General features: G+C 43.2%; 2 protein-coding genes across 2 annotated transcripts in view; one reads left to right on the top strand and one right to left on the bottom strand.

The window, feature by feature from the left end:
• Positions 1–620: 620 nt before the first annotated feature.
• LOC109890914 (protein FAM72A) lies at positions 621–5,104 on the bottom strand. The gene is made up of 4 exons (XM_020483052.2): positions 4,242–5,104; positions 3,916–3,993; positions 3,318–3,442; positions 621–2,962 (listed from the first exon to the last, which is right to left on the bottom strand). Exons 1-4 carry the CDS (start codon positions 4,385–4,387, stop codon positions 2,868–2,870), a joined length of 444 nt encoding a protein of 147 aa, XP_020338641.1. The 5' UTR covers positions 4,388–5,104; the 3' UTR covers positions 621–2,867.
• Positions 5,105–6,980: 1,876 nt separating this feature from the next.
• LOC116374106 (SLIT-ROBO Rho GTPase-activating protein 2) overlaps positions 6,981–27,903 on the top strand; it is a 92,530-nt gene continuing 71,607 nt past the window's right edge. The window contains exon 1 of the mRNA XM_031823895.1: positions 6,981–7,470. Within this exon, the coding sequence (XP_031679755.1) occupies positions 7,404–7,470 (67 nt within the window). The 5' untranslated portion in view covers positions 6,981–7,403. The remainder of the gene's footprint in view (positions 7,471–27,903) is intronic.

A 27,903-nucleotide genomic window follows, 5' to 3' on the forward strand; every position in this document is an offset into this window, starting at 1 on the left:
TAGAAAAACTGTTTTAGCTTTGTTATTATGGGGTATTGTGTGTAGATTGATGAAGAGAAGAAAAAAAACATTTTCATAAATTTTAGAATAAGGCTGTAATGTAACAAAATGTGAAAAAAGGCAAGGGGTCTGAATAGTTTCTGAAAGGCTATACTTTACTATACTTTAGGACTTTTTGGGGACCAACAATTTCCATTTAAAAATCCTTCCCTAACCTTCATTTTAACCCTAACTCCTAAGCATAAAATAGCCTTTCTCAAAGTGTGGATGGCAAAATGGCCTCACTTCTCTGAATTTTCATTGGTTTACTATTCTTGTGAGAACTTCCGGTAAAACCGACACACGCACGTTTGCTGAGTGTGCATATGGACTCCTACCATGGCTGTGCTGTATGTATTGTGTGTTGCAGGGAGCCCAGTGCTGGCGGAATCACTTGAGAGCTGCCATGGCTGGCTGGCAGATCAGGACCAGGACAGTCAGAGCAACATTCCAACATCACATCCACAGACATTACACACCTACACAGTTAGGCCTGAACTCAATGTTAGAGAACTCACATGTGAAGACTTGCTTCAGTACCTGAAGATTCTTTGTGACCAAAAAGTTCACAAAACAATAGATATTTTGGAAAAAGGTGTATTATCAATACAATAAGCATTAAAAATAACAAATGTTTCAAACTACCAATGCAGTTTCAGTGCAATTTCAAAATATACATATTTTTTCAGCAGGGCAAGTCACATCAGTATAAACACAGCAAATGCCTGTTAATAAATACATACATTAAAATTAATAAATAAAAAGCACGCTACTTAAGTTAATCATATTCAAGGGAGATTTCATTTTTTTTAAATTGGTCACTGTTTTGATGGTCATTGATTATCTCCCTATTGTCCTATGCTATAGGAAGCTCTTAGGTGATACCGTCACTAAGGTAAAACCTCAAAACAAAAACCAGCCTCCAAACGTAACACTCAAATGCAAGTGAAATGTGAAATAAACAGAGAAAAATAAAAACTATAGTACACTACAAAACATTGCTTTTGTGAATGAAAATTAAACAAAAAGGAACATTTAAGTGGAAAGAGATTGTCTGTGGGATTTAGATAAATGGCTAATCATTTTGTTAATCATGTGACAAGATGTGATCCACTAAACCAGAGCTTAGAACATCATTTAAAAAGGTCCAATGCAACTGCTTTCACCTCAATATGAACTCACTTCTGGGTAACAATCAAGTACCTTGATGTGATAGTTTTGAATTAAACATGGTCAAAAATAAACAAAAATAGCTTCTTAGCAAAGAGCAATTTCTCAAGCAAGAATTTTGTGGTCTGAGTGGGGAGGGGAAACGGAAAACTAGTTGTTATTGGCCGAGAGGTTTGGAACTCTTTCTTATTGGTCCATTAACCAATTTACTGCCTGGTGGTGATACCAGGCACGTCAAAACTCCATCCCACCAAAACAGGCTGCAATTTCAGGTGGTCTTTTCAAACAGCTTTTACACTAAAAAGGCATTATCATCATATTCACAACATCACAGTATTATTCCATCCTCAGTGTGGAAACATAAAAATCACATTTTTGACTGCGCTGGGCCTTGGTGACTGCCATTTCAAATTGGTGACTGCCTTTTCAGGTATTTGGTGTGTAGGTATACCTTTCTTAATGCTCGTTATGACCCCCAAAATAATATCCCATGTAAGCTTCAGCATATCTTTTTAACACAGGCATAGCTTGTCTGCTTGAACTGGGAGGTATATTAACACTAATGTAAGATATGTCCCTCATTGCGACAGTACTTGCTGGGCACCGATGCATCAAAACAATGCTAGCGAACACATTTTTAGTTCCAGTGAGAGGGTGAGCATGACCTCCTGCAATGACAGTCAGCCCACAGCTCTCCACAGAATAAAAATCAGATCCAAGGCCATTAGAATACAAGTTGAGAAGGTCGGCTGAAGCAAAAGCTTCAGCAGCAATAGAAAGTTCTGCTCTACACAGGCACTCCTTTATATAAGTGATCCATACTCAATTATACAGTATGCTCATACAGTGCTCTGACAAGCACACAACCGTTAAAGTTTTCATTCATACAGGGTTTGGATAGGAACTTTCTCACTGTTTTTGCTGCAATATTGTTACTATGTCAACAATGTAGTGAGTGGACATCAGCTTTCCTTTTCACGATCATGTATTTTCTGCCCGGCTCCTTCGCCAAGTTCAGATGACATGTGCGTAATTAGGCCTAATCTATTTTCCTAGGGCATCTTCAGTCCCACCAGAGAGGCGCCCTAGAACCAAACTCGTATCTATACTGTATGTTCTAGTACCATCTGTTGATCACACTGGCCCTCCTCGTGAAAGAGTTACAAGATAAACTGGCAAATACTCAATGTAAACAATGTCAGATTCTGAAACTTAAACACAAGATCATCGTGATTGTTCAAGGAGCAACACAGGACTGACAAAACATCTAAAACACAGCATACAATGTTTAATCCAGTGTCCAATGGCAATAGGCAACCCAAAGGGTATAAAATAGCCATGTGAAATGGTAAGACCATCCATCCATCCGGCTGTCCGTCGGTGAATCAGAAAGATGAGTTTGTTTGAGTGGGGTTTCAGTTGTGAGTTTGAGGAGAGAGGGCAGTTCTACCATTGGTTTCACCCAAAGAGAGAGAGAGAGAGAATGAAAGGGAGAAAGATCGGACCGTGAGAGGAGAGTGTGTTTCTAACAGGCAGATGTTGGGAAGGGGGATGTGGTCACAGGGTAAGCCCCCCTCTCCTCTTCCGCTCACTGCTTCTTCTCCGTCTATTCCTGGGGGTTCTGGTAGGTCACAGGGTAACATCTTGCTCCTCCCTCTCTACCTGATACACTCCTCCTCTGATGGGCTTTCTGATTCCTCGTTCTCGCTGTCCTCTAGCTCGGGAAGTTCTCCCCACAGCAACAAGTTTAAACCTGCAACAAAAGACAAAGTCAACACCAAAGTTTGTGTGTGGCAGACTGTGTGGTGCAGCAGTTTAATTAAGTCTGGCCAACTCGCTAAGCCAATCAAAAATTGGCCAAAGAGGAAACAGGCTAGCATCCAGGCGTTGCACAATGACCCAAAGTAATATATTCAACCTCTCGGTGTTGCAGAGGGTACTGTATCTTGTCACAAACTATGCATTTAGGGGAATTTCTTCTTTACATCTACTTTAACTAACTCCTTTGGGTTCAGGACAGTCCTCTTGGGATACAGTCTGTATTGTTCATGAGCAGGTACTGTAAGAGGGCAGTGTGCTGGGGAGACAGTGAGTGAAGACGTTTTAACCTGTAGCATCCAGTCGGTTGAGGGTGGACACAGCATCACTATTAAACATCCAGAAATGGCCATTGTTACAGGACAGCAAGCAGGGCTTACAGGGAGCGACCACGTGATACCCCACAACATTACCACTGAAGAGGGGGAGAGAGGGGAGGCAGAGCGGGGGAAATAGATACAGAGAAAGGGGTAGGGGAGGAGAGAGAGAGAGAAACAAAAAAAAACACATCAGCTTTTTATAGGGAGCACCTGTGAAAGTGCTAACTATCAGTAGGCAGTAGGTGTCTATTATCTACCCAATGCATTTCTGTGAACAACAACAAAGCACCGGAGAAACAAAAGGGGCCTGACAAAAGCCTCCCTGTACCCACCAAACTGCTGGCTGAACAACTTTCCTACTGAAGCACAACACATGGACATTTGCACACATTTACATTGGTATTTGTCGATATAAACATGAATAAACAACACCCCCACCAAAACAGCCACGGTAGTGTTGCGCTGTTATTTTGTAAACATAAAGCACATAGGATTATATGGTCGATGCAAACAGGTTAGAGTGATGGGAGTAGGCAAATCTGTGATTACAGTACGGTTAAATACACACCATTTCAGGCAGGCGATATCTCTCAGTTTGCATCTGCAGCTTTCTGTAGAGTAGCAGCTGGCCACAAAGTCAACAGTCCTAGAAGAGGGGGGGACAAAGGGGCACCATCTCATTCTAGCCATAGAGTGTGATAATTGATAATAACTTATGTCGATTTATAAAGTATTCACTATATCTCACTGTAATCACAAACACACAACATATGAACAAAAAACAACTGAGCGATCCCCTCCCCCAATAGAAAACATAATATTAGCTCATTAGTCACAACTACATCCACACATTCAGTGATCATGTCATAACAACATAGTGGCGGTATTGCTTACCTGTTGGGAGGTATGTCCGTAGAAAACAGCTCAATTTCGGTGTCTGCAAGAAGTACTGCCTTCATTCCTCTTGTGCAGAGTAGACTCTCACAGTATATACAATTCACTTGAGTGACACATTTGTTTTTGAAGTTGGAGGTAGACATGCTCTTCAAATACTGTCCTGCTAGCCCCAGAATCCCAGTGTCCAGAGGAAATGTGTCAAAACAGATCGATCAATGTAGCAAATGGTAGCTCCTCTGAAGCGAACGTTATCAAAAATAAAAATGTATCGCTAACTGTTACCTAAGTTAGCTAGCTAAACACTATTGTTACTGGATAACTCAGTAGGTAACTTAGCTAGCAACAACTACCTGGACGTCGCTAGCAGCAGGTTGGTTATAAAACAAACGCCACAAATCAGATGGCGTAACGTTGTCATATAGCTACCGTTAACGTTTCCACGTCTATATTGGAGGTGTCAATAATTAACTAACTAGATAGCTACCGACTCTTGTTGATAGCAAGCTAGCTACGTTAACTACTTGTCAACACAGAGCCGCAAGATAGCTATCGTTAGCTACGTTCCTTAAAGTAACGAGTGACCACAATAACACAGCATCCGATGTTCAAAATAGCTAATGGTCTGTTGCCATTTCAACTTATCTTCGACGTGCTCTTCTCATATGAAACCATTTCCTGAATCTTTGTTCAGTTACGTCGTTGCATTCACAGATTCAGTCAATTGTTGTAGTAGTAGCCAGCTAGTTTCACTGTTGTGTTGATTGTTTATAACTTCCTGTTAGCTGCCGATACTTCCTGAAACATTTTTTAAACGGCTTTATGTCAAATTTCGATTGGCTCTCGGGGACAATAATGACTATTCCATTGGGTAATAATCGTATATCACGCCTACCTAAGTAATCTTGACAGGCGATTTAAAGGATGCTATGTCATTCATAATCAATTCAGCCAATCGAAAGATGCAAAATCTCATATTTTTCCATGAAGAGTTTTTATTTTTATTTTTAGAATTTGTGAAGAAAGCACCAAATAAATCTTCACGAGGGACTTCAATTAAATAGTAAAGCTCGTATTCTCATTGAAGTCGACATACGAGGTAAAAATCAATGTGGTGCATGTATAAGATTGGCTTTTAGCAACTTGCATTGTAAAGCGTGTGCGATGCAGTATGCGTTTATATCACACAAATAGTTAGAAAAGTAACTTTTGCAACTTATAACATGGATGTATGTCAACGTTTGTAGAAAGACAATGGGTATCTAGCTAGTTAGCTAACGGTGTCCCGGAGACTTTACCTTCTTATTATATCTCAGTGGACTAGCTCATACCTCTCTGATCCTGAGACTTTTCTATGGCAAAAAAAAAGCGAAATACTTTATTCGTATATAGCTTGATGTAACCATCACTATTATTTCCCCCTTCACTTATGGATGAGTGAAAAGGAAATAATTGTGAATTTAGCAACAGGCTGCTTCCACAAGGCTTTCATTCTTATGCCACACATGCTCAAATGCAACAGTTATATTTCCCTCCACGTATAAAAGCCTTTAGTTTTTCACATTGTTGTAATGTATGTATTTAAATATCCTCCTATTTCTTTTCTACAGCCAAATGCATCTCGGGACAATATTGCAACTTGCGTGACCATTGCGTGATCTGACCGCAGATATAACAATGAGCTAATTATAAATATATTAGATCTGACTGTCTGTAAAAAAATATATACATGATAGATTTTAACCTCGTGCTTCAATTCCAGGCTATATTGCAGCCTACTACTCTGCAAGATCCAATGTTGTATATATAACATCATTAATATCATCTGTAGGGCTAAACTTTGATAGCACCTTCTTTAAAGTGGTTGTCGCTCAGCTGCTATAGTTAGTTTAGTAAAACAGCTATAACTCATTGATTGGTTGACATTGCGATATGCCCATGTTTTGCAAGCATCACATGACTCTATTTCACACAATGATATAGGCCTAGGCTATATGAACTGTAACGTGTTCTAAGCTACCAATAAACTAATACAAAGTGTAACTGCCTATATAATTTACAAACCCCTATAAAAGGTACCCCAGTTTGTTTTGAAGTGTTCTTACCTTTTTCAGAGTTTTTGCTTTTCACAACACACCCGGAGTTAAACTGTTTTTAGTCAAATATATTGTCAATGTCATGGGCACGTTGGACCACATTGAACTGAAATATATTTGTAGCTTTATGTTCTCTGGGCTCTGCCAGATATGACCCCACCCTAAAACAATGTAATGCATTTCTGTCGGATAATTAGTCGATCACAATTCAAGAGTACAGCTATTATATTGAGTCAGATTAGCCCTATGTGTTATTACAGTGTAGTGTGTAGGCAAGGGTCCGTTCACCAACTCTAACCGTCACTGTTCAGAACTACAGTTGGATATCATCTGACTGCCCTCCCAACCCTGCAAGGCCCTACACCCACCCCCCAGACACATGGCAACACCCAGCATCTGGCCTAATCACTGCAGTATCAATAAAGTTGCCCATTGTTATAGGTTTGAATGATGTGTAAAACCCCACAATTTTATCCATACATACACAGTATTAAATACTGGGCTAGTGTGATAATGAATATGCATGGACAAGCACTCAGCAGTTTATGTATCAACCAAATAAATGCGATACATGCATGGTGTGTGTGCTTTCCCCCATGCCTGCGCATTGGCTTCCCATTCCCAGCTCATCCATGTACCCCACTCTGACTCTAGGAGGAAGAGCAGAGAGCCACGGAACCAAGCCATCCTCCAATCGTCGTGGTTACAGCCACTCACTGAAGGACTAAACTTTTTGGGAGTCTCCTCATCCGGCCGTGCTGGCTGACTGGTTATTGTTGGTTTAGGGGAATGCATCTCTCCTCTGTTTGCTCTATAAACGGGTTTGGGAACGCATTGAGGAAGGGGTCCACACGAATGGGAATACGGCAGCGCCAAACTCTTGCAATGCGGCCAGAGTGAAGGGGGTAGAAGACAATACCATTCCACGGGCTGTGGGGCTGCTCGCTATCAATATTTCAGTGGGGTCTGCTTCCAAGCGAATAGTTACAGTTCCATTTTTTTCTCTCTGATTGCTCCTATAACCCATTATTGCGACGAATAGTGTTTTTGATTAGAAGAACAAGCCATGACGTCTACGGCCAAATTCCGAAAGGACAAGGAGATCGTAGCCGAATATGAGACTCAAGCCAAAGGTAATACTTTTCTACCAAGTTTTATATTGTTATAAATGCTGTTCCTTGCGCCCATGTTGGCTATCCAGCCCACAATGCCTTGGCGCATTTATTTTCCGCTTCGTGGATACGTCAACGTGGATCAGTTATTCCTGTCTAAGCCTACCCCAATATTCAAACTAATAGCCTATTCATTTTACAAAGGGTAACACCGTGTGGTTCCTATTCGACGGGTTTAGTAGGCAGATTATTCTTGTTTAATTGTCATCATAGTCTACCGTGGTGTCACATCGAAGCGTTCTGTTTATTAAGAACATCTTGATAACCTATTTTTATCGAGGTTAGCCTACCAAATCATCAGGCCCACAGTTGATAAAAATACATCCGATAGCCTTATGTCTGAATTACGCGGTATCGGTGCATCCATATACTGCATTAATAAGACAGTATGAAATGTGTTTTTGCTCTCCATGGGGATGTTATGTATGTAGCCTACAGATTCCACATGCCTGTGAAACAACGCAGGGCGTTTTCTCTCCCTGCAGGTCTCCCTGCCTTCTGGTGTGGTGCTAGTCATTCAGAACAACGTTAGGAATAGAGGACAGAATTATGAATTAAATGGCCCGTCGCCTCACGTGCGAGGGTCTGTCCGAGGTTTACCGAATGTCGCCTGAACCAAGGACATGGGCGCACGGGAGGGTTTTGGTGAGGTTTGTCACGGGCGAGTGGGGAGAGGATGAGAGGGGTAGTGTTTAGCGGGTTAACTGTTTACTCGCTGATGGTTCATCGATGTTTGCTGTCAAGGGGATCGTGGTATTTTCGTGGTTAGGGAGTCAGTCATACTAGATTTATATCTGAGTGGTAATACAGATTGGAGAGGAAACTGTAGAGTGAAAGAGAGGACAGGATATGATCCTCCTAATGAACAGCACTGCATCCACAGAAGATTAGGTGACCCCCCCCCTGTTATGGGTCAGAGAAGGAAAAAGAGAGGGGGGCAGACACCACTTCATCATAAACTAGTCAGGTTAGCTGCATCCTAAGAGTCTGAAAGCGCTCCCCCCTCTCCTTACATCTTTAATTCACAACCCCTGCTATAACTATACCCAAATCCATCCATATAGGAGGAATGAATGGACAGGTTTCCAACAATGGACAGACGGGAAGAACAGGAGAGAGAAGGAGAAGAAACATTTGATTAAGTTGGCACAGTGTGTTTGTGACTGTAACAGACCAGTAAGACTAGCCCAGAGGCTGGCAGATGGCGATATTGAGTCATGTCATCTTACCGTCCAAATGCATTGTATTCCGCCGGCAGTACATTCGTTTCCCCGTGGACCGTTTTTTACCAAAAACATTTTCCATTCAGGCTGCAAAGGCTTCGATTTCCTCTTTATGCATATTTTCATTTTTACACCACAATGCCAGTGGCTGAATGCTAATCCCAGATGATGTGTATCGTGTTCAGCCAATCATGTTACAGCAGTCTGGTTTTTCACCCCTAACCTTATGCAGGGCTGTATCTCATTAGTGGAAACCAAGACTCTTCTCAGAGCGGGTCTGTCGGTTTTGACCCTTTTCGTAGCAGGTGAGGAGAACATACGCAGTAGGTTAGGAGAATTAGGTTTGGAAAAGGGTTAGGGTTAGCTAAAATGTTACAATTGTCGCCAACGCGAATCGAACATATCTATCTACAACCAGGTCTGCCCTGAGAATAGTCTTGGTTTCCACTAAAGCGATGCTGCTGAAGCCCAACTCAAAGGAAAAGTGTTTTTTGGTCGTGACTGAGAGAAAACAAACCGGCGTGAGCGTCTACGGTGTATTGTTCTCAAGTGTATCCGGAGCAATTCTGATAAATTAAGCCGATAAATGGCGTGGGTCGTTTGTTGCAAAGGAATTTGAGAAATTGTTATGATCTTCCCTGTGCTAAGTAGACTAGCTAAACATTTAGTTTAAAATGTATTGGTCTGTAAGCTAAGGTTTCAGTCAAATAAGATATATATTTGAAACAATGCAGCCCACCTGTGTTGATTTTGGTCGTATATAGCCTAGTCGTATATAGCCTAGTCGTATATAGCCTGGTCGTATATAGCCTGGCCGTATATTGCCTGGTCGTATATTGCCTGGTCGTATATAGCCTAGTCGTATATAGCCTGGTCGTATATAGCCTAGTCGTAGATAGCCTTGTCGTATATAGCCTGGTCGTATATAGCCTAGTCGTATATAGCCTAGTCGTATATAGCCTAGTCGTATATAGCCTTGTCGTATATAGCCTAGGCAGGCTGAGCTGGAAAAATCGAGAGATAAGAGAGAATACTTTTATGTTAAACGATGAGACTAAATTCTAGCTAAATTCTTCATGAACTGCTAAGATGTATCTACAACTCTCCTCACAGTTGGTGAGCCAACATAACTGTTTGGTGCTGGCAGGCAGGTACAGTAGCTCCCATAGGACATTTAAGGGCGAGTCAAAAGGAACACACAACAATAGTATGTAAGGGCTACATAGCGAACATAACAAATACACCTGTTTAAATGGATTCTCTTGACATTTAAGTTGTTTTTTGCAACGCGGTGCCTGTGAATTGACGCTCTTTACTCTCGCGCGCACATTTTGACGCGTCAAAAGAAACTGCAGCAGGCGTAAAATAAAATAAATGAACCTCTGGTCATATAGATTTAACCTGATTGCCTGAACGCGATACACAGGATTAGCATTTAGCCACTCTTGCATGGTGGTGGAAAATGGTGTTTCATAAGGAAAGTACACATATTTTACCAGTTTATTTCCTCTTTTCTCACCAGTAAATAAAGTTAAGGAGGAGATCGAAGCCTATGCAGCCTGAATGGAAAATGTTTTAGGTACGAACCGGTCCACGAGGGATACGAATGTATTTCCGGCTGCCATACACAGAAGAGAACAGAGGGGTAGAAAGAGAGGCTTTCATGGTCCAATGAGGAGGAGGCTGGGAAGTAGGCCCATACCTTTTCTCTCTCTTTCATTCTTTTCCCCCTTTCTCTCCCCACCCAGGGAATGGAGCATGAAAGCAGGTCAGATGTATTCACAGATAGTATGGCTCTCTATTGCTTAGCAGCATCTCAATGGAGCCATAACCCTGTAGGATCTGGGTTGTTGGCAGTGACTTCTTGACCAGTGTTGGGGAGGAGTGAACTACATGTCGTTAAATGAGTAATTTAAGTACATTTTGAAGTAGCTTGGGGGTATTTGAACTGAATTCAAATCTAGGTGCTGTTTTCAGTAGTTAATAACTGTTTTTTGCCATCTAGCGGTGTAGATAACTACTGGAACTACACACAACTTTTTTTTGCAAAAATAAGATATGGGCAATAATTTCCTTCATTTTTTGGCATCAGACCTGCCTAATTCACACTTGAAACATCGTTTTTGTGTTTAATAGCTAAATTACACATTCTGTTAACATATGACCCCAAAGTGAACTGGTCTTGTAGTTTGTTGTTGACATTTCAGATTTACATATGAGGATTTTTCACAAATTAGGTTGGATGTAGTTAACTAAAGTTACTTTGAAAAAGTAGTTAAGTAAACTATATTTCTCTTAAGGGTAGCTTTCGTGTAGCTTAACTTCATTCACTGTAAAGTCATTTGTAACTTGGTAAACTATCTTTTCAGAGTAGTTTCCCCAACACTGCTTCTTTCAGTGTAAAGTAATTTGTAACTTGGTAAACTATCTTTTCAGAGTAGTTTCCCCAACACTGCTTGTTGCCCTGAAGGCTGTTGCTGTTTTCCTACAATGACAGGGGTTTCATGCCTGGCCAAGTGTCTGAGGTTGCTGCAGTGAGTCTGCTTTCTGAAGCAGACAATGTGTTCTTACTAAAGTTTTATAAGAATGTACAACAATTTCAGGGAGTACACCTACGTCCTCTTTTTCTTCATGTTTTCTCCCATTTCATGCCCATCGGTGGTGTAGTGGCGCCAGGAGATTTGGATATACTCTAATGTAGCCAACGTTTTCCCAAACGGACCACCCAGCGAAGGAAAGGTGATCTGTGTGAAGTTCTATGAGAAACAGTAACACACTCTGAATGACCTAAAATGAGGAATCCCATATTAGTCTTTGAGTCAGGCCAACCCAAGCTGTACTGTGCAAGCAGGCTAATAGTAGGCCGTCTATTAAAACAGATAAATTAGCCTGTCAACTGAGTCACATGTTTCTGATTTTTGAATCCCCCCCCCCCCCCCCCCCAGGTTTTCACTCTCAAAGTCACATATTTTTAATAGAAAAATAGAAAAGGTCCATAACTATGCTTAAACCACATCAGGAGACCGATTTATTTATTTTCCCCCCATTTTTTGTTGTTGTGTAGTTACCCTTTAATTCAAGTGCACAGGCACCTAACACTGCTGTTCAGTTAGCAGTGTTTCTGTAGCACATGAGATGGAGGTCTGTAGCTACTCTGTAGCTTGTGAAGGCTTCATTGAGATGGTTTCTGGGAAAGCCTTTCCATCTACAAGAACACGATTAGGCCTGTCATTGGCATCACTATATTTTTTCCCATTCCTTAATTGTTTTAAACCTGGACATTTTACTTCAGATTATGAGGCATGTCTCACCTTGATTCAAAGTAACCAATAACCAAAATGTTATAACGAACGTGGAGGCAATTCTTTTACGAAGACTTCCTTATTATGCGTTCTCCTGTTCTATTGGTTTTCTTTCAACTTTTATTTCATTGTCTAGCAGCCAAAGGCATTCTCCTAGTCACATTAGCAACCCATAATAGTTGTTGCATCTTTAGATCTCCCCTCTTTCTAAATGTCTAACAGATATTTCCATCTCTGTCCATGAAACCATTTGCACGTGCATTTTAGAACGGTGTCTTTCCGCAAATTGCATTTTGTAACATTCGCGCTACTACTGCCGTGTGCACACCGCTGCGCCTAAAATGTGAGGAAATAACAGTTCATCAACATTTGAAGCTAAGCCTTCTGTTCTGTTCCATCAGCCTTATTCATTGATACGACGTAGGCCTCCACTCCACTACTTTGATAGGCATCATGGGGATTAAGAAGTGAGTATACGCAATGCCCTCTGAAGAACAAGTGGATATGCAGCGTATAGCTGTGTATATCCTCCACGACACCACTGATGCCCATTGAATATGGCAGTGTTGAGCTTGTGGATCGATTCCACGTGGTTACAGGGTTAATTCCACATGGTTACAGGGTTAATTCCACATGGTTAAAGGGTTAATTCCACATGGTTACAGGGTTAAAAGAGAAACAGCTCAAAGGCTTAAGTTTAGGTATACATTTTGAGTGGTTAAGGTTAGGGCTATGGTTTGGGGAAAGCTTCAAATATAATTTAAAAAACGATGCGTTTTAAGTATCATCAAGTACTCTCCCTGCTTGTTAGAGAATTGTGAATTGCCGTTGTGCGGTGGTCTAAGGGTCGCGCTCTGGCTCTGAGTCTCGTCAGTTCCAGCGCTGTGCCATTGTTTTTGTTTTGGTGAGCGCCGACGAAGGCATATATCCACGTCCTCGGGACCTTTTCAAACGTCCCAAATCGACGGCTCTTTCCTGTGACCAGCCTGTGTGGACAGATTGGCACCCTGGCATCAGTGGCGTGCTAGGGCTTTGAAACTCGTGAGTCTCCAGCAGGCTGGGTTAGCTGTGTGTCTGTCCCCTGCCGAGGCCTCCTGTTCCCCTACCACACCTGTCATCACTGTCTTTAAACAGCGTACAGGGTAACAAGTCTGTGTTTAACCAGTTTGGAAAGGATTTCTATTGTGCTTACGAGTGTAAAAAGTCTACTGAACAAAGCATCTTTATTGATTTGTATTCCCCTATCTATCCCTCTCTCTTAATTCTGCTTGTATCTCTCTCTCTATCTCTCTCTGTATAGCTGTGGTGTCTCTCAATCCCAGCAGAGCCCCACTAAGACATTAATCTGCACCCTGCAAGGAAAGCACATGTCGCCTCCAAGGAAAATGAATAGAAATCTACAGGCCTGATAGCAATATTGTGCCATGGCAGCTATACACACACACACACACACAGTTTATTCTGTCAGGTTCTTGAAAGGGGGAGGAGGTGATGGGATGTGGAGGTGTTGCCTGTCTGTCTTTTCCCCCGGCTCCCCCTTCTCCTCTCCCCCTCTTCCTCTTTCTCTCCGTCCTCAGGGCTGTTCTGGGACTCTGGGAAAATGCATGTATGCAACTCCTCAGTCCTTTATTCCCAGAACCAGCAGCTCAGCAGAATAGCACACCCCATTTCACAGCTCTGGAATTCCACAGGCAGACTCCCCCCCCCCCCCTGTTATTTCCAGTCCAATCCCAGGTGGTGTGTGTGTGTGTGTGTGTGTGTGTGAGAGAGAGAGGAATGTCACTCCTACGGAGATGCAGGGACTCAAATGTTAAGAGGAAACGTAATCGTGATCACCATCTCGACTACGACACAATTACTCAAAACGCAGTTAGACAGTAACAACACACAAATGGACACACACACACACACATACACACACGACGGTCTCAAGTGTGACACAGAGAGAGAACCACTCGCTCCAAGAGGCATCAGGTTGTTTTCTTAGGGAGATCCTCCGTCTTCTCTCTCTAGAAATAAACCCTATCATATGTCTGAGAAAGGGTTTAAATTCTCCCTGTTGCATTGGTCAAACAAACAAGAATCGATTTATATTCCTGATAGAAATATTGATTGGAATGAGGTCTGAGTGTTGGAAGGCTGAACTCTGAGCTCTGAGCTGCCCTGATTCCGTAGGGAACCATTCTGGGGCCGACAAATGAGAAATCGTAGTTCATATCTGCTTTAGGCTGTCCGTCTCCCCCGTCTCTCCCCCAAAAGATACTTGGTGGAGAGTTGCTATGGGTTCACACACTCGCGTTTACACATACACACACCACACGAACAGTTCTAAGCTCCATTGAGGAACGAAGCTGCCCTGTGATATTAAAATTGTCTGCGAGCTTAAGCAACTCTCTTGGAGACGTATGATGTCAACAGTGTGTGTGTGTGTCTGATTGTGAAAGGCTGATTTTGCTTCCACACAATGGCGGAAAATGGAGGAGGCACCATATGTGCGTTTTTAGAGTGTGTTTTGGTACCTCTACTTGCGCGCGCATTGCGTGTTCACAGGCTGACTTAATGTATATTTGATCAGACGGAGCACTAGGGAAAGAGTGGGCCAGCTGAATACTGAGTGTGTTATGTCTATAGCAGAGTCTGCTGTTAAATGGGTCACAACCAGCAGACAGAGAGACAGAGAGAGAAAGACAAAGGGAATGATGGAGAGAGCAGAGGCCATCTGCTGCTAGCACTGTCTTTTTTTCAGGGGAGAATGTGGCACGGGACAAGTCCAGGTAGAACTGTCGACGTACCTCCTCCGTTTCCTGACAACCTAGTCCACCGCGGCTTTGTGCTGGTCTTACAGCAACGTGAGAACGTGCAGTGCCTCTCCGTCAGTATCCAGGGCAACCGAAAGCCAGACGACCATTTCTTAGTCAAACCGATAGAATTCAAACCTATTGAAACACTGGCCCCGTCTGCAATTACCTTCTAATCTGTCATCATCATACATGATTACTTGCCTGTGTGTGTACTGGTGCGTGTGTGTGTGTGTATGTTTATGCTAGTAGAGGCTTTGGGAAGCGGTCATTAAGTTCCCCTAATCTCCCATTGTCCACTTTAGTACGATCTCCTAACGACCCATAGTCAATTATTGCTGAACTGTGTGTGTGTGTTTCTAACGACCCACACTCAGAGGTGGATTGCACGGCTCAATCAGATGACTGTTCACTCCATCTGTGTGTGAGAGAGGAAGGAAGTTTGTGAGTGTGTGTGAAGGAGAGAGAGCGGTAGTCTGTGTGAGGGAGGGGGAGAGATGGAGAGAGAGAGGTAGTCTGTGTGAGGGAGAGAGATGGAGAGAGAGCGGTAGTCTGTGTGAGGGAGGGAGAGAGATAGAGAGAGAGAGAGCGGTAGTCTGTGTGAGGGAGGGAGAGAGATGGAGAGAGAGCGGTAGTCTGTGAGAGGGAGGGGGAGAGATGGTGAGAGAGCGGTAGTCTGTGTGAGGGAGGAAGAGAGATGGAGAGCGAGCGGTAGTCTGTGTGTGAGGGAGGGGGAGAGATGGAGAGAGAACGGTAGTCTGTGTGAGGGAGGGAGAGAGATGGAGAGAGAGTGGTTGTCTGTGTGTGGGAGGGAGAGAGATGGTGAGAGAGTGGTAGTCTGTGTGAGGGAGGGAGAGAGATGGTGAGAGAACGGTAGTCTGTGTGAGGGAGGGAGAGAGATGGAGAGAGAGCGGTAGTCTGTGTGAGGGAGGGAGAGAGATGGAGAGAGAGAGACCGGTAGTCTGTGTGAGAGGGAGGGGGAGAGATGGTGAGAGAGCGGTAGTCTGTGTGAGGGAGGGAGAGAGATGGTGAGAGAGCGGTAGTCTGTGTGAGGGAGGGAGAGATATGGAGAGCGAGCGGTAGTCTGTGTGAGGGAAGGGGAGAGATGGTGAGAGAGCGGTAGTCTGTGTGTGAGGGAGGGGGAGAGATGGTGAGAGAGCGGTAGTCTGTGTGTGAGGGATGGGGAGAGATGGTGAGAGAGCGGTAGTCTGTGTGTGAGGGATGGGGAGAGAGCGGTAGTCTGTGTGTGTGGGAGGGGGAGAGAGCGGTTTTCTGTGTGTGAGGGAGGGGGAGAGAGGATCAAGAGTCAGTGTGCAACACATATTTTGTGTGTGCGTGTGCATGCTGCTTGCTTCTTGTTTGAGGCCTGATTCCATTTTGTCCTGAACCGCCAACCTATACCCCGGACATGGATACACACACACACACACACACACACACACACATACACACACACACACACACACACCCACACACACACACACACACACACACACACACACACACACACACACACACACACACACACACACACACACACACACACACACACACACACACACACACACACACACACACACACACTAACGGTCAATACACAAGCTGTTCAGAATCAACATGGTAAGTAGGAGAGAAAATGCCCAGCCCATTCATTCTCACCAGCGTGTAGCCCAGCGGTGTGTGTACTTTGGAGAAGGCTGACTCGGCATATTAGCCTAATTGTGTTTCTGAATTGGGTGGTGTGTGAGTGTTTCTCTGTGTAATTAAACAAAATGTATGCATTCAATGTAGAACAGAGAGGAAGCAGAATGAAAGAAAGTCAATGGGACCATTTTTAACTGGACAGCAGATAGTGCTGACACAGCGTGCACACACACACACACACACACACACACTCACACCTGTCAGATGGAGAGACCCTGGGAACAAACTGTTTCTCTGCTAAGTGAAGGAGAAAAATACACTATTCCTCCATCACTCCCTCCCCACCCTCCCCTTTCCATCCGTCCTTCACATTTGAATCTGGCCTCCTCCATCCTCTCCTGCACATGTCTCTTCTTCCTCTTCTCTGTCAACACAGAGAACAGACACGTGCAGCTAGCACCATACACACACACACACACACACACACACGTAGACACACACACGCACGTAGACACACAAGCGTGCACACCTCAACAGGTTTGACGCATCCTCTGTACCGATCACTCCATCAGCTGCAAGGACCAACAACTTTCTCTGTCTCTCTGTCTCTGTCCCTTTCTCTACAGTATACCTTTATTTGTCTCTGTCTCTACAGTATACCTTTATTTGTCTCTGTCTCTACAGTATACCTTTATTTGTCTCTGTCTCTACAGTATACCTTTATTTGTCTCTGTCTCTGTCTCTACAGTATACCTTTATTTGTCTCTGTCTCTACAGTATACCTTTATTTGTCTCTGTCTCTACAGTATACCTTTATTTGTCTCTGTCTCTGTCTCTACAGTATACCTTTATTTGTCTCTGTCTCTACAGTATACCTTTATTTGTCTCTGTCTCTACAGTATACCTTTATTTGTCTCTGTCTCTACAGTATACCTTTATTTGTCTCTGTCTCTGTCTCTACAGTATACCTTTATTTGTCTCTGTCTCTACAGTATACCTTTATTTGTCTCTGTCTCTACAGTATACCTTTATTTGTCTCTGTCTCTGTCTCTACAGTATACCTTTATTTGTCTCTGTCTCTACAGTATACCTTTATTTGTCTCTGTCCCTACATTATACCTTTATTTGTCTCTGTCTCTACAGTATACCTTTATTTGTCTCTGTCTCTACAGTATACCTTTATTTGTCTCTGTCTCTACAGTATACCTTTATTTGTCTCTGTCTCTACAGTATACCTTTATTTGTCTCTGTCTCTACAGTATACCTTTATTTGTCTCTGTCTCTGTCTCTACAGTATACCTTTATTTGTCTCTGTCTCTACAGTATACCTTTATTTGTCTCTGTCTCTACAGTATACCTTTATTTGTCTCTGTCTCTACAGTATACCTTTATTTGTCTCTGTCTCTACAGTATACCTTTATTTGTCTCTGTCTCTACAGTATACCTTTATTTGCCTCTGTCTCTACAGTATACCTTTATTTGTCTCTGTCTCTGTCTCTACAGTATACCTTTATTTGTCTCTGTCTCTGTCTCTACAGTATACCTTTATTTGTCTCTGTCTCTGTCTCTACAGTATACCTTTATTTGTCTCTGTCTCTACAGTATACCTTTATTTGCCTCTGTCTCTACAGTATACCTTTATGTGTCTCTGTCTCTACAGTATACCTTTATTTGTCTCTGTCTCTACAGTATACCTTTATTTGTCTCTGTCTCTGTCTCTACAGTATACCTTTATTTGTCTCTGTCTCTACAGTATACCTTTATTTGTCTCTGTCTCTGTCTCTACAGTATACCTTTATTTGTCTCTGTCTCTACAGTATACCTTTATTTGTCTCTGTCTCTACAGTATACCTCTATTTGCCTCTGTCTCTACAGTATACCTTTATTTGTCTCTGTCTCTGTCTCTACAGTATACCTTTATTTGTCTCTGTCTCTACAGTATACCTTTATTTGTCTCTGTCTCTACAGTATACCTTTATTTGTCTCTGTCTCTACAGTATACCTTTATTTGCCTCTGTCTCTACAGTATACCTTTATTTGTCTCTGTCTCTGTCTCTACAGTATACCTTTATTTGTCTCTGTCTCTGTCTCTACAGTATACCTTTATTTGTCTCTGTCTCTGTCTCTACAGTATACCTTTATTTGTCTCTGTCTCTACAGTATACCTTTATTTGCCTCTGTCTCTACAGTATACCTTTATTTGTCTCTGTCTCTATAGTATACCTTTATTTGTCTCTGTCTCTACAGTATACCTTTATTTGTCTCTGTCTCTGTCTCTACAGTATACCTTTATTTGTCTCTGTCTCTACAATATACCTTTATTTGTCTCTGTCTCTGTCTCTACAGTATACCTTTATTTGTCTCTGTCTCTACAGTATACCTTTATTTGTCTCTGTCTCTACAGTATACCTCTATTTGCCTCTGTCTCTACAGTATACCTTTATTTGTCTCTGTCTCTGTCTCTACAGTATACCTTTATTTGTCTCTGTCTCTACAGTATACCTTTATTTGTCTCTATCTCTACAGTATACCTTTATTTGCCTCTGTCTCTACAGTATACCTTTATTTGTCTCTGTCTCTACAGTATACCTTTATTTGTCTCTGTCTCTACAGTATACCTTTATTTGTCTCTGTCTCTACAGTATACCTTTATTTGTCTCTGTCTCTGTCTCTACAGTATACCTTTATTTGTCTCTGTCTCTGTCTCTACAGTATACCTTTATTTGTCTCTGTCTCTACAGTATACCTTTATTTGTCTCTGTCTCTGTCTCTACAGTATACCTTTATTTGTCTCTGTCTCTGTCTCTACAGTATACCTTTATTTGTCTCTGTCTCTACAGTATACCTTTATTTGTCTCTGTCTCTACAGTATACCTTTATTTGTCTCTGTCTCTACAGTATACCTTTATTGATTTAAATGGAAGATTGCAGAATTAGGTTGCTGTTAAACATTCTGATTTGTTTCATCCTTCCAACTAAAAGTCCCAATACGACATTCATGAAGGCATGTCGGGACACGCTTTCCGGATGTGACATAAGGAGGAGCAGTAGACGCGCAGGAGTGTTTTATTTATTCTGTATCAGCCCCCTCCATTTAAAAAAAACACTTCTACAGCTCGCAGGCTTTTAGAATAGGGACTCTTATACCCCTGGCTTTCCCCTACTGGCTGCCCACGAGCAGCCTGGAAACACCTGACTTATTAGCAGTTCAGCACATCAGCATTTCTCCTACTGTTATGCCAAATTAAGATACACCTTTCCCATCATAGTAGACATTGAACGTCAAAAACCAAACTGTTACACCAAACTGGCCCCTAAACCCCCAAACAAAAATGTGAATAATAGTTTGGGTTGGGAGGGTTGAAAATATCTTTAAACTGCAAACTTGTCTCTCAGCCTTATGGCAAAATGTGTAGAATAGCAGGAAATGAGTTTCAAAATGGCAAAGTTATCTCTCTGCCCCATGGCAAAAAGTATAGAATTACAGGAAATGAGTTTCAAAACGGCAAAGTTATCTCTCTGCCCCATGGCAAAAAGTATAGAATTACAGGAAATGAGTTTCAAAACGGCAAAGTTATCTCTCTGCCCCATGGCAAAAAGTATAGAATTACAGGAAATGAGTTTCAAAACGGCAAAGTTATCTCTCTGCCCCATGGCAAAAAGTATAGAATTACAGGAAATGAGTTTCAAAACGGCAAAGTTATCTCTCTGCCCCATGGCAAAAAGTATAGAATTACAGGAAATGAGTTTCAAAACGGCAAAGTTATCTCTCTGCCCCATGGCAAAAAGTATAGAATTACAGGAAATGAGTTTCAAAACGGCAAAGTTATCTCTGCCCCATGGCAAAAAGTATAGAATTACAGGAAATGAGCTTTCAAACTTAATTATTTTCTCTTAGCCCCATTACAAAATGTGTAAATAGTATTATAAAACTGCAGATGTTTCTCTCTGCACTATGGAAAAATGTGTTGAAATGCAGTAAGTTAGCTGAGGGTGGGGGACCACCAGAGGTCGTTGCCTGGAGCCCCAAATGCGGTAGTCCGGCCCTGTAGCTAGCCACATGCTAACCTGATTGCTACTACTAGCAGCAGTAAATCCAGGTAACTATCATGGCTAACACAAACATTGGCTACCATGAAATCCTGCAATGTATTGTTGGTATATACGTTTTTGATAAATGTAATTCAAACTGAGAAAATCGAAGTGTGTAATTATTATTATTATTTTTAATAAACTTTTGCATAAAGACCTTTTTAGATGGAATATCATCCATCTACACTGTTAAATTTGTGGAAATATATTGTGCTATACCTATATGTAGAAGAAGGGTGTGGTAATGAGAGAGAGAGAGAGCGAGATGAAAAACAGCCCATGGCGCAAGGTAGGAGAGGTTAAAGTTCAGATTTTGGAAGAATGGCGATCATTGGTGCCAGATGTTCTATCTATGCTCATTGGATACTATCTATCCTCATTAGATAACAGATGTTTAAACCGCTCTGATTGGTGAATGCAAACACACAGGCCACTGCCCCTTAAACGCACACTCATTACTGAGGCATGCTGGGATTGTGCAATGGCTCCTTTGCCTCACAGTCAGGTGTTCCTGCTTTGATGTGTGCACTGTGTAACTGCTATGTGTTTTGCATGGCGTCAGCTGAAGCATTCGTCAACAGTAGACAGTCCTGTATGCAGGGCAACTGTACTGTCTGTCTGAAGAAGAGAAACAGGTTAGCTGTTTTTTGTTCCCCAGCCATAAGCCACCTTGAAGATATTTTATGATAACTTTATTGCTCAATTGTACACAAGGTCCAACCAAAAGTTGACTTCTGTTTTTTCTGTCCAACCGCTCCAAAAGACACATACATTTTTTTGGGGGGTGGAGAGGTGCTAGGTGCTGCCACACTGAGACCTCGGGGAGCTGTTGTTGTGGGGTTTAATTGCCTTGCTCAAGGGCATAACCAATCAATCAATCAAATGTATTTATCACACCCTTTTTACATCAGCAGATGTCACAAAGTGCTTATACAGAAAATCCAGCCTAAAACCCCAAACAGCAAGCAAATGCAGATGAAGCATGGTGGTTAGGAAAAACTAGAAAGGCATGAACCTAGGAAGAAACCTAGAGAGGAACCAGGCTCTGAGGGGTGGCCAGTCCTCTTCTGACTGTGCCAGGTGGAGATTATAAGAGTACATGGCCATTTAAGGCCAGATTGTTCTTCAAGTTGTTCGTAAACTCAGGAAAAAAAGAAATGTCCCTTTTTCAGGACCCTGTCTTTCAAAGATAATTCGTAGAAATCCAAATAACTTAACAGATCTTCATTGTAAAGGGTTTAAACACGGTTTCCCATGCTTGTTCAATGAACCATAAACAATGAATGAAAATGCACCTGTGGAACGGTCGTTAAGACACTAACAGCTTACAGACGGTAAGCAATTAAGGTCACAGTTATGAAAACCCAGGACACTAAAGAGGCCTTTCTACTGACTCTGAAAAACACCAAAAGAAAGATGCCCAGGTTCCCTGCTCACCTACGTGAACGTGCCTTAATCATGCTGCAAGGAGGCATGAGGACTGCAGATGTGGCCAGGTCAGGGTTCCCTAGCCGCAGGCAGAACAGTTGAAACTGGAGCAGCAGCATGACCAGGTGGACTGTGGACAGCAAGGAGTCATCAGGCCAGTTAGTCCTGAGGCATGGTCCCAGGTCCTCCGGAAGGGGAGGGCGAGAGAATTAGAGGGAGCATACATAAATTCACGCAGGACATGAGATATAACAGACTGACCCTAGTCCCCGCCACAGAGACTATTGTAGCATAGATACTGGGGACTGAGACAGGGGTGAGTCGGGGGACACTGTGGCCCCGTCCGACAATACCCCCGGACCGGGCCAACCAGGCAGGATATAACCCCACCCACTTTGCCAAAGCACAGCCCCCACACCACTAGAGGGATATCAACAGACCACCAACTTACTACCCTGACACAAGGCTGAGTATAGCCCACGTAGATCTCCTCAACCACACAAGCCCGAGGGAGGCGCAAAACCGGACAGGAAGATCACGTCAGTGACTCAACCCACTCAAGTGACGCACCCCTCCTAGGGACGGCATGGAAGAGCACTAGTGAGCCAGTGACTCAGCCCCTGTAATATGGTCAGAGGCAGAGAATCCTAGTGGAGAGAAGGGAGCCGGCCAGACCATGGAATCTAGGATTTGAGGTGGGACCAAGTCACAAGCAAGTCGAGTCCCAAGTAGAACGGGTCAAGACCTCGAGTCAAGTCCATGCCGTGCAGTCTAAGACCAAGTCGAGTCACAAGTAGTACGGGTCAAGACCTCGAGTCAAGTCCATGCCGTGCAGTCTAAGACCAAGTCGAGTCACAAGTAGTACGGGTCAAGACCTCGAGTCAAGTCCATGCCGTGCAGTCTAAGACCAAGTCGAGTCACAAGTAGTACGGGTCAAGACCTCGAGTCAAGTCCATGCCGTGCATTGTAAGAGCAAGTCGAGTCCCAAGTAGAACGGGTCAAGTCCATGCCGTGCATTCTAAGAGCAAGTCGAGTCCCAAGTAGAACGGGTCAAGTCCATGCCGTGCAGTCTAAGAGCAAGTCGAGTCCCAAGTAGAACGGGTCAAGTCCATGCCGTGCATTCTAAGAGCAAGTCGAGTCCCAAGTAGAACGGGTCAAGTCCATGCCGTGCAGTCTAAGAGCAAGTCGAGTCCCAAGTAGAACGGGTCAAGTCCATGCCGTGCAGTCTAAGACCAAGTCGAGTCACGAGTTTGCAAGTCAAGTAAAAAAAAAAATCATAACATGCAACAACTACAAATCTTTGTCTATTTATTGAGGCCCTTTTTCATTATTTTGTCTTCAACACGTTTGGATGATGTCATTGTAAAATAGGGACCTTGTAGCAGTGGTAAGGGCATGACATCAGCAGAAGACAAGGCAGGTTGATGTGCTCAGTGTAGACGTATTTACAGGTCTTGGTGATCCAATGATGAAAGCACCATATCATACAAAATATACAAGTAGATTTACCCAACATGCACTGGCAACAGGCCTCTGTATCAGACTTAACCTGTCCTATCTGAACGACTGTACAGCCTGGTTCCCCTCGAGAAATCAATTCAAATCTGTCAAACAGGAGCTAAAACATGTAGTCTCTTATGCCAGCAAAGCCACTATGCAACACAAAACTGAACAATACATTAATTGTATTATAACGGTGACAAAACAGTACCCTCAAACCCAAGTGGCGCAGGGGTCTAAGGCACTGCATCTCAGCGCTAGAGATGTCACTACAGACCCTGGTTCGATTCCAGGCTGTATCACAACGTTACAAACCTAGCCAGATAAAGTCAAGTGTCAAGGCTCCAAGTCTTAAGTCATTTTATTTTCTATCAAGTCGTCAAATGTATGACTCAAGTCTGTCTCGAGTTCAAGTCATGTGACTCGAATCCACAACTCTGCAGCAACCCTCCGGTTGCCAGCTCCCTTCCCTAACAGATTTTTCCCATCGTACCCGGGATTTGAACTGGCAACCCACCGGTTGCTGGCTCTGCTGTCTAACTACTCAGTATGTTTCTTCAGCCCCTCATATGTTGTCTTGAAGCATAGTTGGAGGTCAGAGCTGTATGTGTGTGTCCTGGAAGGTTTCCGTTTCTCTCTGTGCTCCTGGTGCCACGCTCTGCCTAGTGACAATGCGCACTCGCGCACACACACGCGCACACTAGCACACACACACACACACACACTCACAGCAACCGCAGAGCAACCGGTGAGAGTGTGTAAGAATGTGAAACATGAGCCTTGCACTCGGACACCCCTCTCTTTCTCTCTTTCTTTCTCTCTGGCTACATGTGAGCCGAACAATGAGAGCAGTGTCAGGAGCACCAGTCCAAAACACTCCTTCTCTGCTATGCCCCCCCCCCCCCCCCCCCCCACTCCCCCCCCCCCCCCCCCCCCTTTCTCTCCTCTCTTTAGTAATGTTTGTCAGTTATGATGAAATCTGACACATTAGCTTTAGACACGCCCGCTGAGGCTGCTTGGCCCAATAATCCCAATAATCACTTCTGTGTGTGTGTGTGTGTGTGTATGTGTCCCAGAGAGATAGGATGTTGGTGCTGGTGGGAAAAGTTGATAGCAAATAGGAACACTGAGCTCTATATAAAGCCCAGGTTTAAACAAAGACACACACTTTCCGGTTTAAATATTGCAGTCGTACACACACTGAGACACGGACACAGATGAGGACACACACAGCGTGTATGCTCCTCTCTCCCCAGCCTGTCATACACGCACACACACACACACACACACACACACACACACACACACACACACACACACACACACACACACACACACACACACACACACACACACACACACACACATCCAGTATTGATTGATTGTTTTACGGAGGAGAGAAGAAAGACCAGCAGCTGTAAATAAACTGGGATGAGTGATACAATAAAAACACACAGACAAGTCCCATGGTGAGAGAGGATACAGGTTTCTGCATTATGTAGATTGTGTGTGTGTGTGTGTGTGTGTGTGTGCGTGTGTGTGTGTGTGTGTGTGTGTGTGCGACAGGCTGGGGAGAGAGGAGAGGGTTAAATTATGTAGTGTGTGTGTGTGTGTGTGCGCGACAGGCTGGGGAGAGAGGAGAGGGTTAAATTATGTAGATTATGTAGTGGTTGTGTGTGTGTGCGTGCGTGTGTGTGTATCTGGGATGAATGTGAACATGCTTCCTGGGAGATCCTTTCGATGGAGCGAGGGCGGGAGCCGCCACTTGCCCACTAGTATACACCACAGTGCATTCTGGGATAGGACTGCAAGGTCCTAGGTCAGCATTTCCCAAACTCGGTCCTCGGGACCCAAGGGGTGGTCGTTTTAAATGTTTTAACCTAACAGTACACAGTGATGATCAGTTGATTATTTGAATCGGCTGTGTTGTGCACCCCTTGTAGTCCTGATAACCGAGTTTGAGAAACCCTGTCCTAGGTGGTGCAGAATGGCTTTGAACCTCAAGGACTAGTGATGTGACAGGCCAAGTCAGTATCACCAAGCCACTAGAGGAGAGAGGATTGCTTCACACTGCAAAGATAAGGTTCTCTCCTTTTGTAGTGTAGTGATATTTATCATGTATGATACAGTGGAAGTCGGAAGTTTACAGACACCTTAGCCAAAAAAAATTCATCTCAGTTTTTCAATTCCTGACATTTAATCCTAGTAAAAAATTCCCTGTCTTAGGTCAGTTAGGATCACCACTTTATTTTAAGAATGTGAAATGTCAGAATAATAGTAGAGAGAATGATTTATTTCAGCTTTTATTTCTTTCATCACAATCCCAGTGGGTCAGAAGTTTACATACACTCAATTAGCATTTGGTAGCATGGCCTTTAAATTGTTTAACTTGTGTCAAATGTTTCGGGCAGCCTTCCACAAGCTTCCCAGATTAAGTTGAATGGGTGAATTTTGGGTCATTCCTCCTGACAGAGCTGGTGTAACTGAGTCAGGTTTGTAGGCCTCCTTGCTCGCAGATGCTTTTTCAGTTCTGCCCACCAATTTTCTATAGGATTGAGGTCAGGGCTTTGTGATGGCCACTCCAATACCTTGACTTTGTTGCCCTTAAGCCATTTTGCCACAACTTTGGAAGTATGCTTGGGGTCATTGTCCACTTGAAAGACCCATTTGCGACCAAGCTTTAACTTCCTCACTGATGTCTTGAGATGTTGCTTCAATATATCCACATAATTTTCCGCCCTCATGATGCCATCTATTTTGTGAAGTGCACCAGTCCCTCCTGAAGCAAAGCAACCCCACAACATAATGCTGCCACCCCCGTGCTTCACGGTTGGGATGGTGTTCTTAGGCATGCAAGCCTAACAGTTCTATTTTTGTTTCATCAGACTAGAGGACATTTCTCCAAAAAGTACAATCTTTGTCCCCATATGCAGTTGCAAACCGTAGTCTGGCTTTTTTATGGCGGCTTTGAAGCAGTGGCTTCTTCCTTGCTGAGCGGCCTTTCAGGTTGTGTCGATATAGGACTCGTTTTACTGTGGATATAGATACTTTTGTACCTGCTTCGTCCAGCATCTTCAAAATGTCCTTTGCTGTTGTTCTGGGATTGATTTGCACTTTTCACACCAAAGTACGTTCATCTCTAGGAGGCAGAACGCATCTCCTTCCTGTGCTGTATGACAGCTGCGGGGTCCCATGGTGTTTATACTTGCGTACTATTGTTTGTACAGATGAATGTGGTCCCTTCAGGCGTTTGGAAATTGCGCCCAAGGATGAACCAGACTTGTGGAGGTCTACAGTTTTCTGAGGTCTTGTGTGATTTCTTTTGATTTTCCCATGATGTCAAGCAAAGAGGCACTGAGTTTGAAAGTAGGCCTTGAAATACAACCACAGGTACACCTCCACTTGACTCAAATGATGTCAATTAGCCTATCATAAGCTTCTAAAGCCATGACATCATTTTCTGGAATTTTCCAACTGTTTAAAGGTACTTGTAAACTTCTGACCCACTGGAATTGTGATGCAGTGAAATAATCAGTCTGTAAACAATTGTTGGAAAAATGACTTGTGCCATGCACACAGTAGATGCACACAGTACTAACCTACTTGCCAAAACTATAGTTTGTTAACAAGAAATTATGTGGAGTGGTTGAAAAACAAGTTTTAATGACTCCAACCTAAGTGTATGTAAACTTCCGACTTCAACTGTATATGCATATTATATACAGTACATTTTGAAAGTATTCAGACCCCTTGACTTTTCCCATATTTTGTTACGTTACAACTTTATTCTAAAAAGGATCAAATAGTTTTTTCCCCCATCAATCTACACACAATACTCCATGATGACAAAGCAAAAACAGGTTTTGAGACAAGACCCTTTACTCAGTACTTTGTTGAAGCACCTTTGGCATCGATTACAGCCTCGTATTCTTGGGTATGACGCTACAAGCTTGGCACACCTGTATTTGGGGAGTTTCTCCCATTCTTCTCTGCAGATCCTCTCAAGCTCTGTCAAGTTGAATGGGGAGCGTCGCTGCACAGCTATTTTAAGGTCTCTCCAGAAATGTTTGATTGGTTTCCAGTCCGTTTTCTGTCTGGGCCACTCAAGGATATTCAGGAACTTGTCCCAAAGCCACTCCTGCATTGTCTTGGCTGTGTGCTTAGGGTCGTTGTCCCATTAGAAGGTGAACTTTCCTGAATGCTCTGGAGCAGGTTTTCTTCAAGGTTCTCTCTGTACTTTGCTCCGTTCATCTTTCCCTCGATCCTGACTAGTCTCCCTGTCCCTGCTGCTGAAACATATCCCCACAGCATGATGTTGCCACCACCATGCTTCACCGTAGGGATTGTGCCAGGTTTCCTCCAGGCGTGACGCTTGGCATTCAGGCCAAAGAGTTCAATCTTGGTTTC

Source organism: Oncorhynchus kisutch, linkage group LG5 (genome assembly GCF_002021735.2).
Source record: "Oncorhynchus kisutch isolate 150728-3 linkage group LG5, Okis_V2, whole genome shotgun sequence".
Classification (NCBI taxonomy): Eukaryota; Metazoa; Chordata; class Actinopteri; order Salmoniformes; family Salmonidae; genus Oncorhynchus; species Oncorhynchus kisutch.

Excerpts from the sequence above, each read along its gene's own strand:
- LOC109890914 (XM_020483052.2), bottom strand. The coding sequence starts at position 4,387 with ATGTCTACCTCCAACTTCAAAAACAAATGTGTCACTCAAGTGAATTGT. Across the intron at positions 3,443-3,915 it reads GATATCGCCTGCCTGAAATG|TGGTAATGTTGTGGGGTATC; the intron begins GTGTGTATTTAA and ends CCCCCTCTTCAG. Across the intron at positions 2,963-3,317 it reads CAACCGACTGGATGCTACAG|GTTTAAACTTGTTGCTGTGG; the intron begins GTTAAAACGTCT and ends CTTTTGTTGCAG.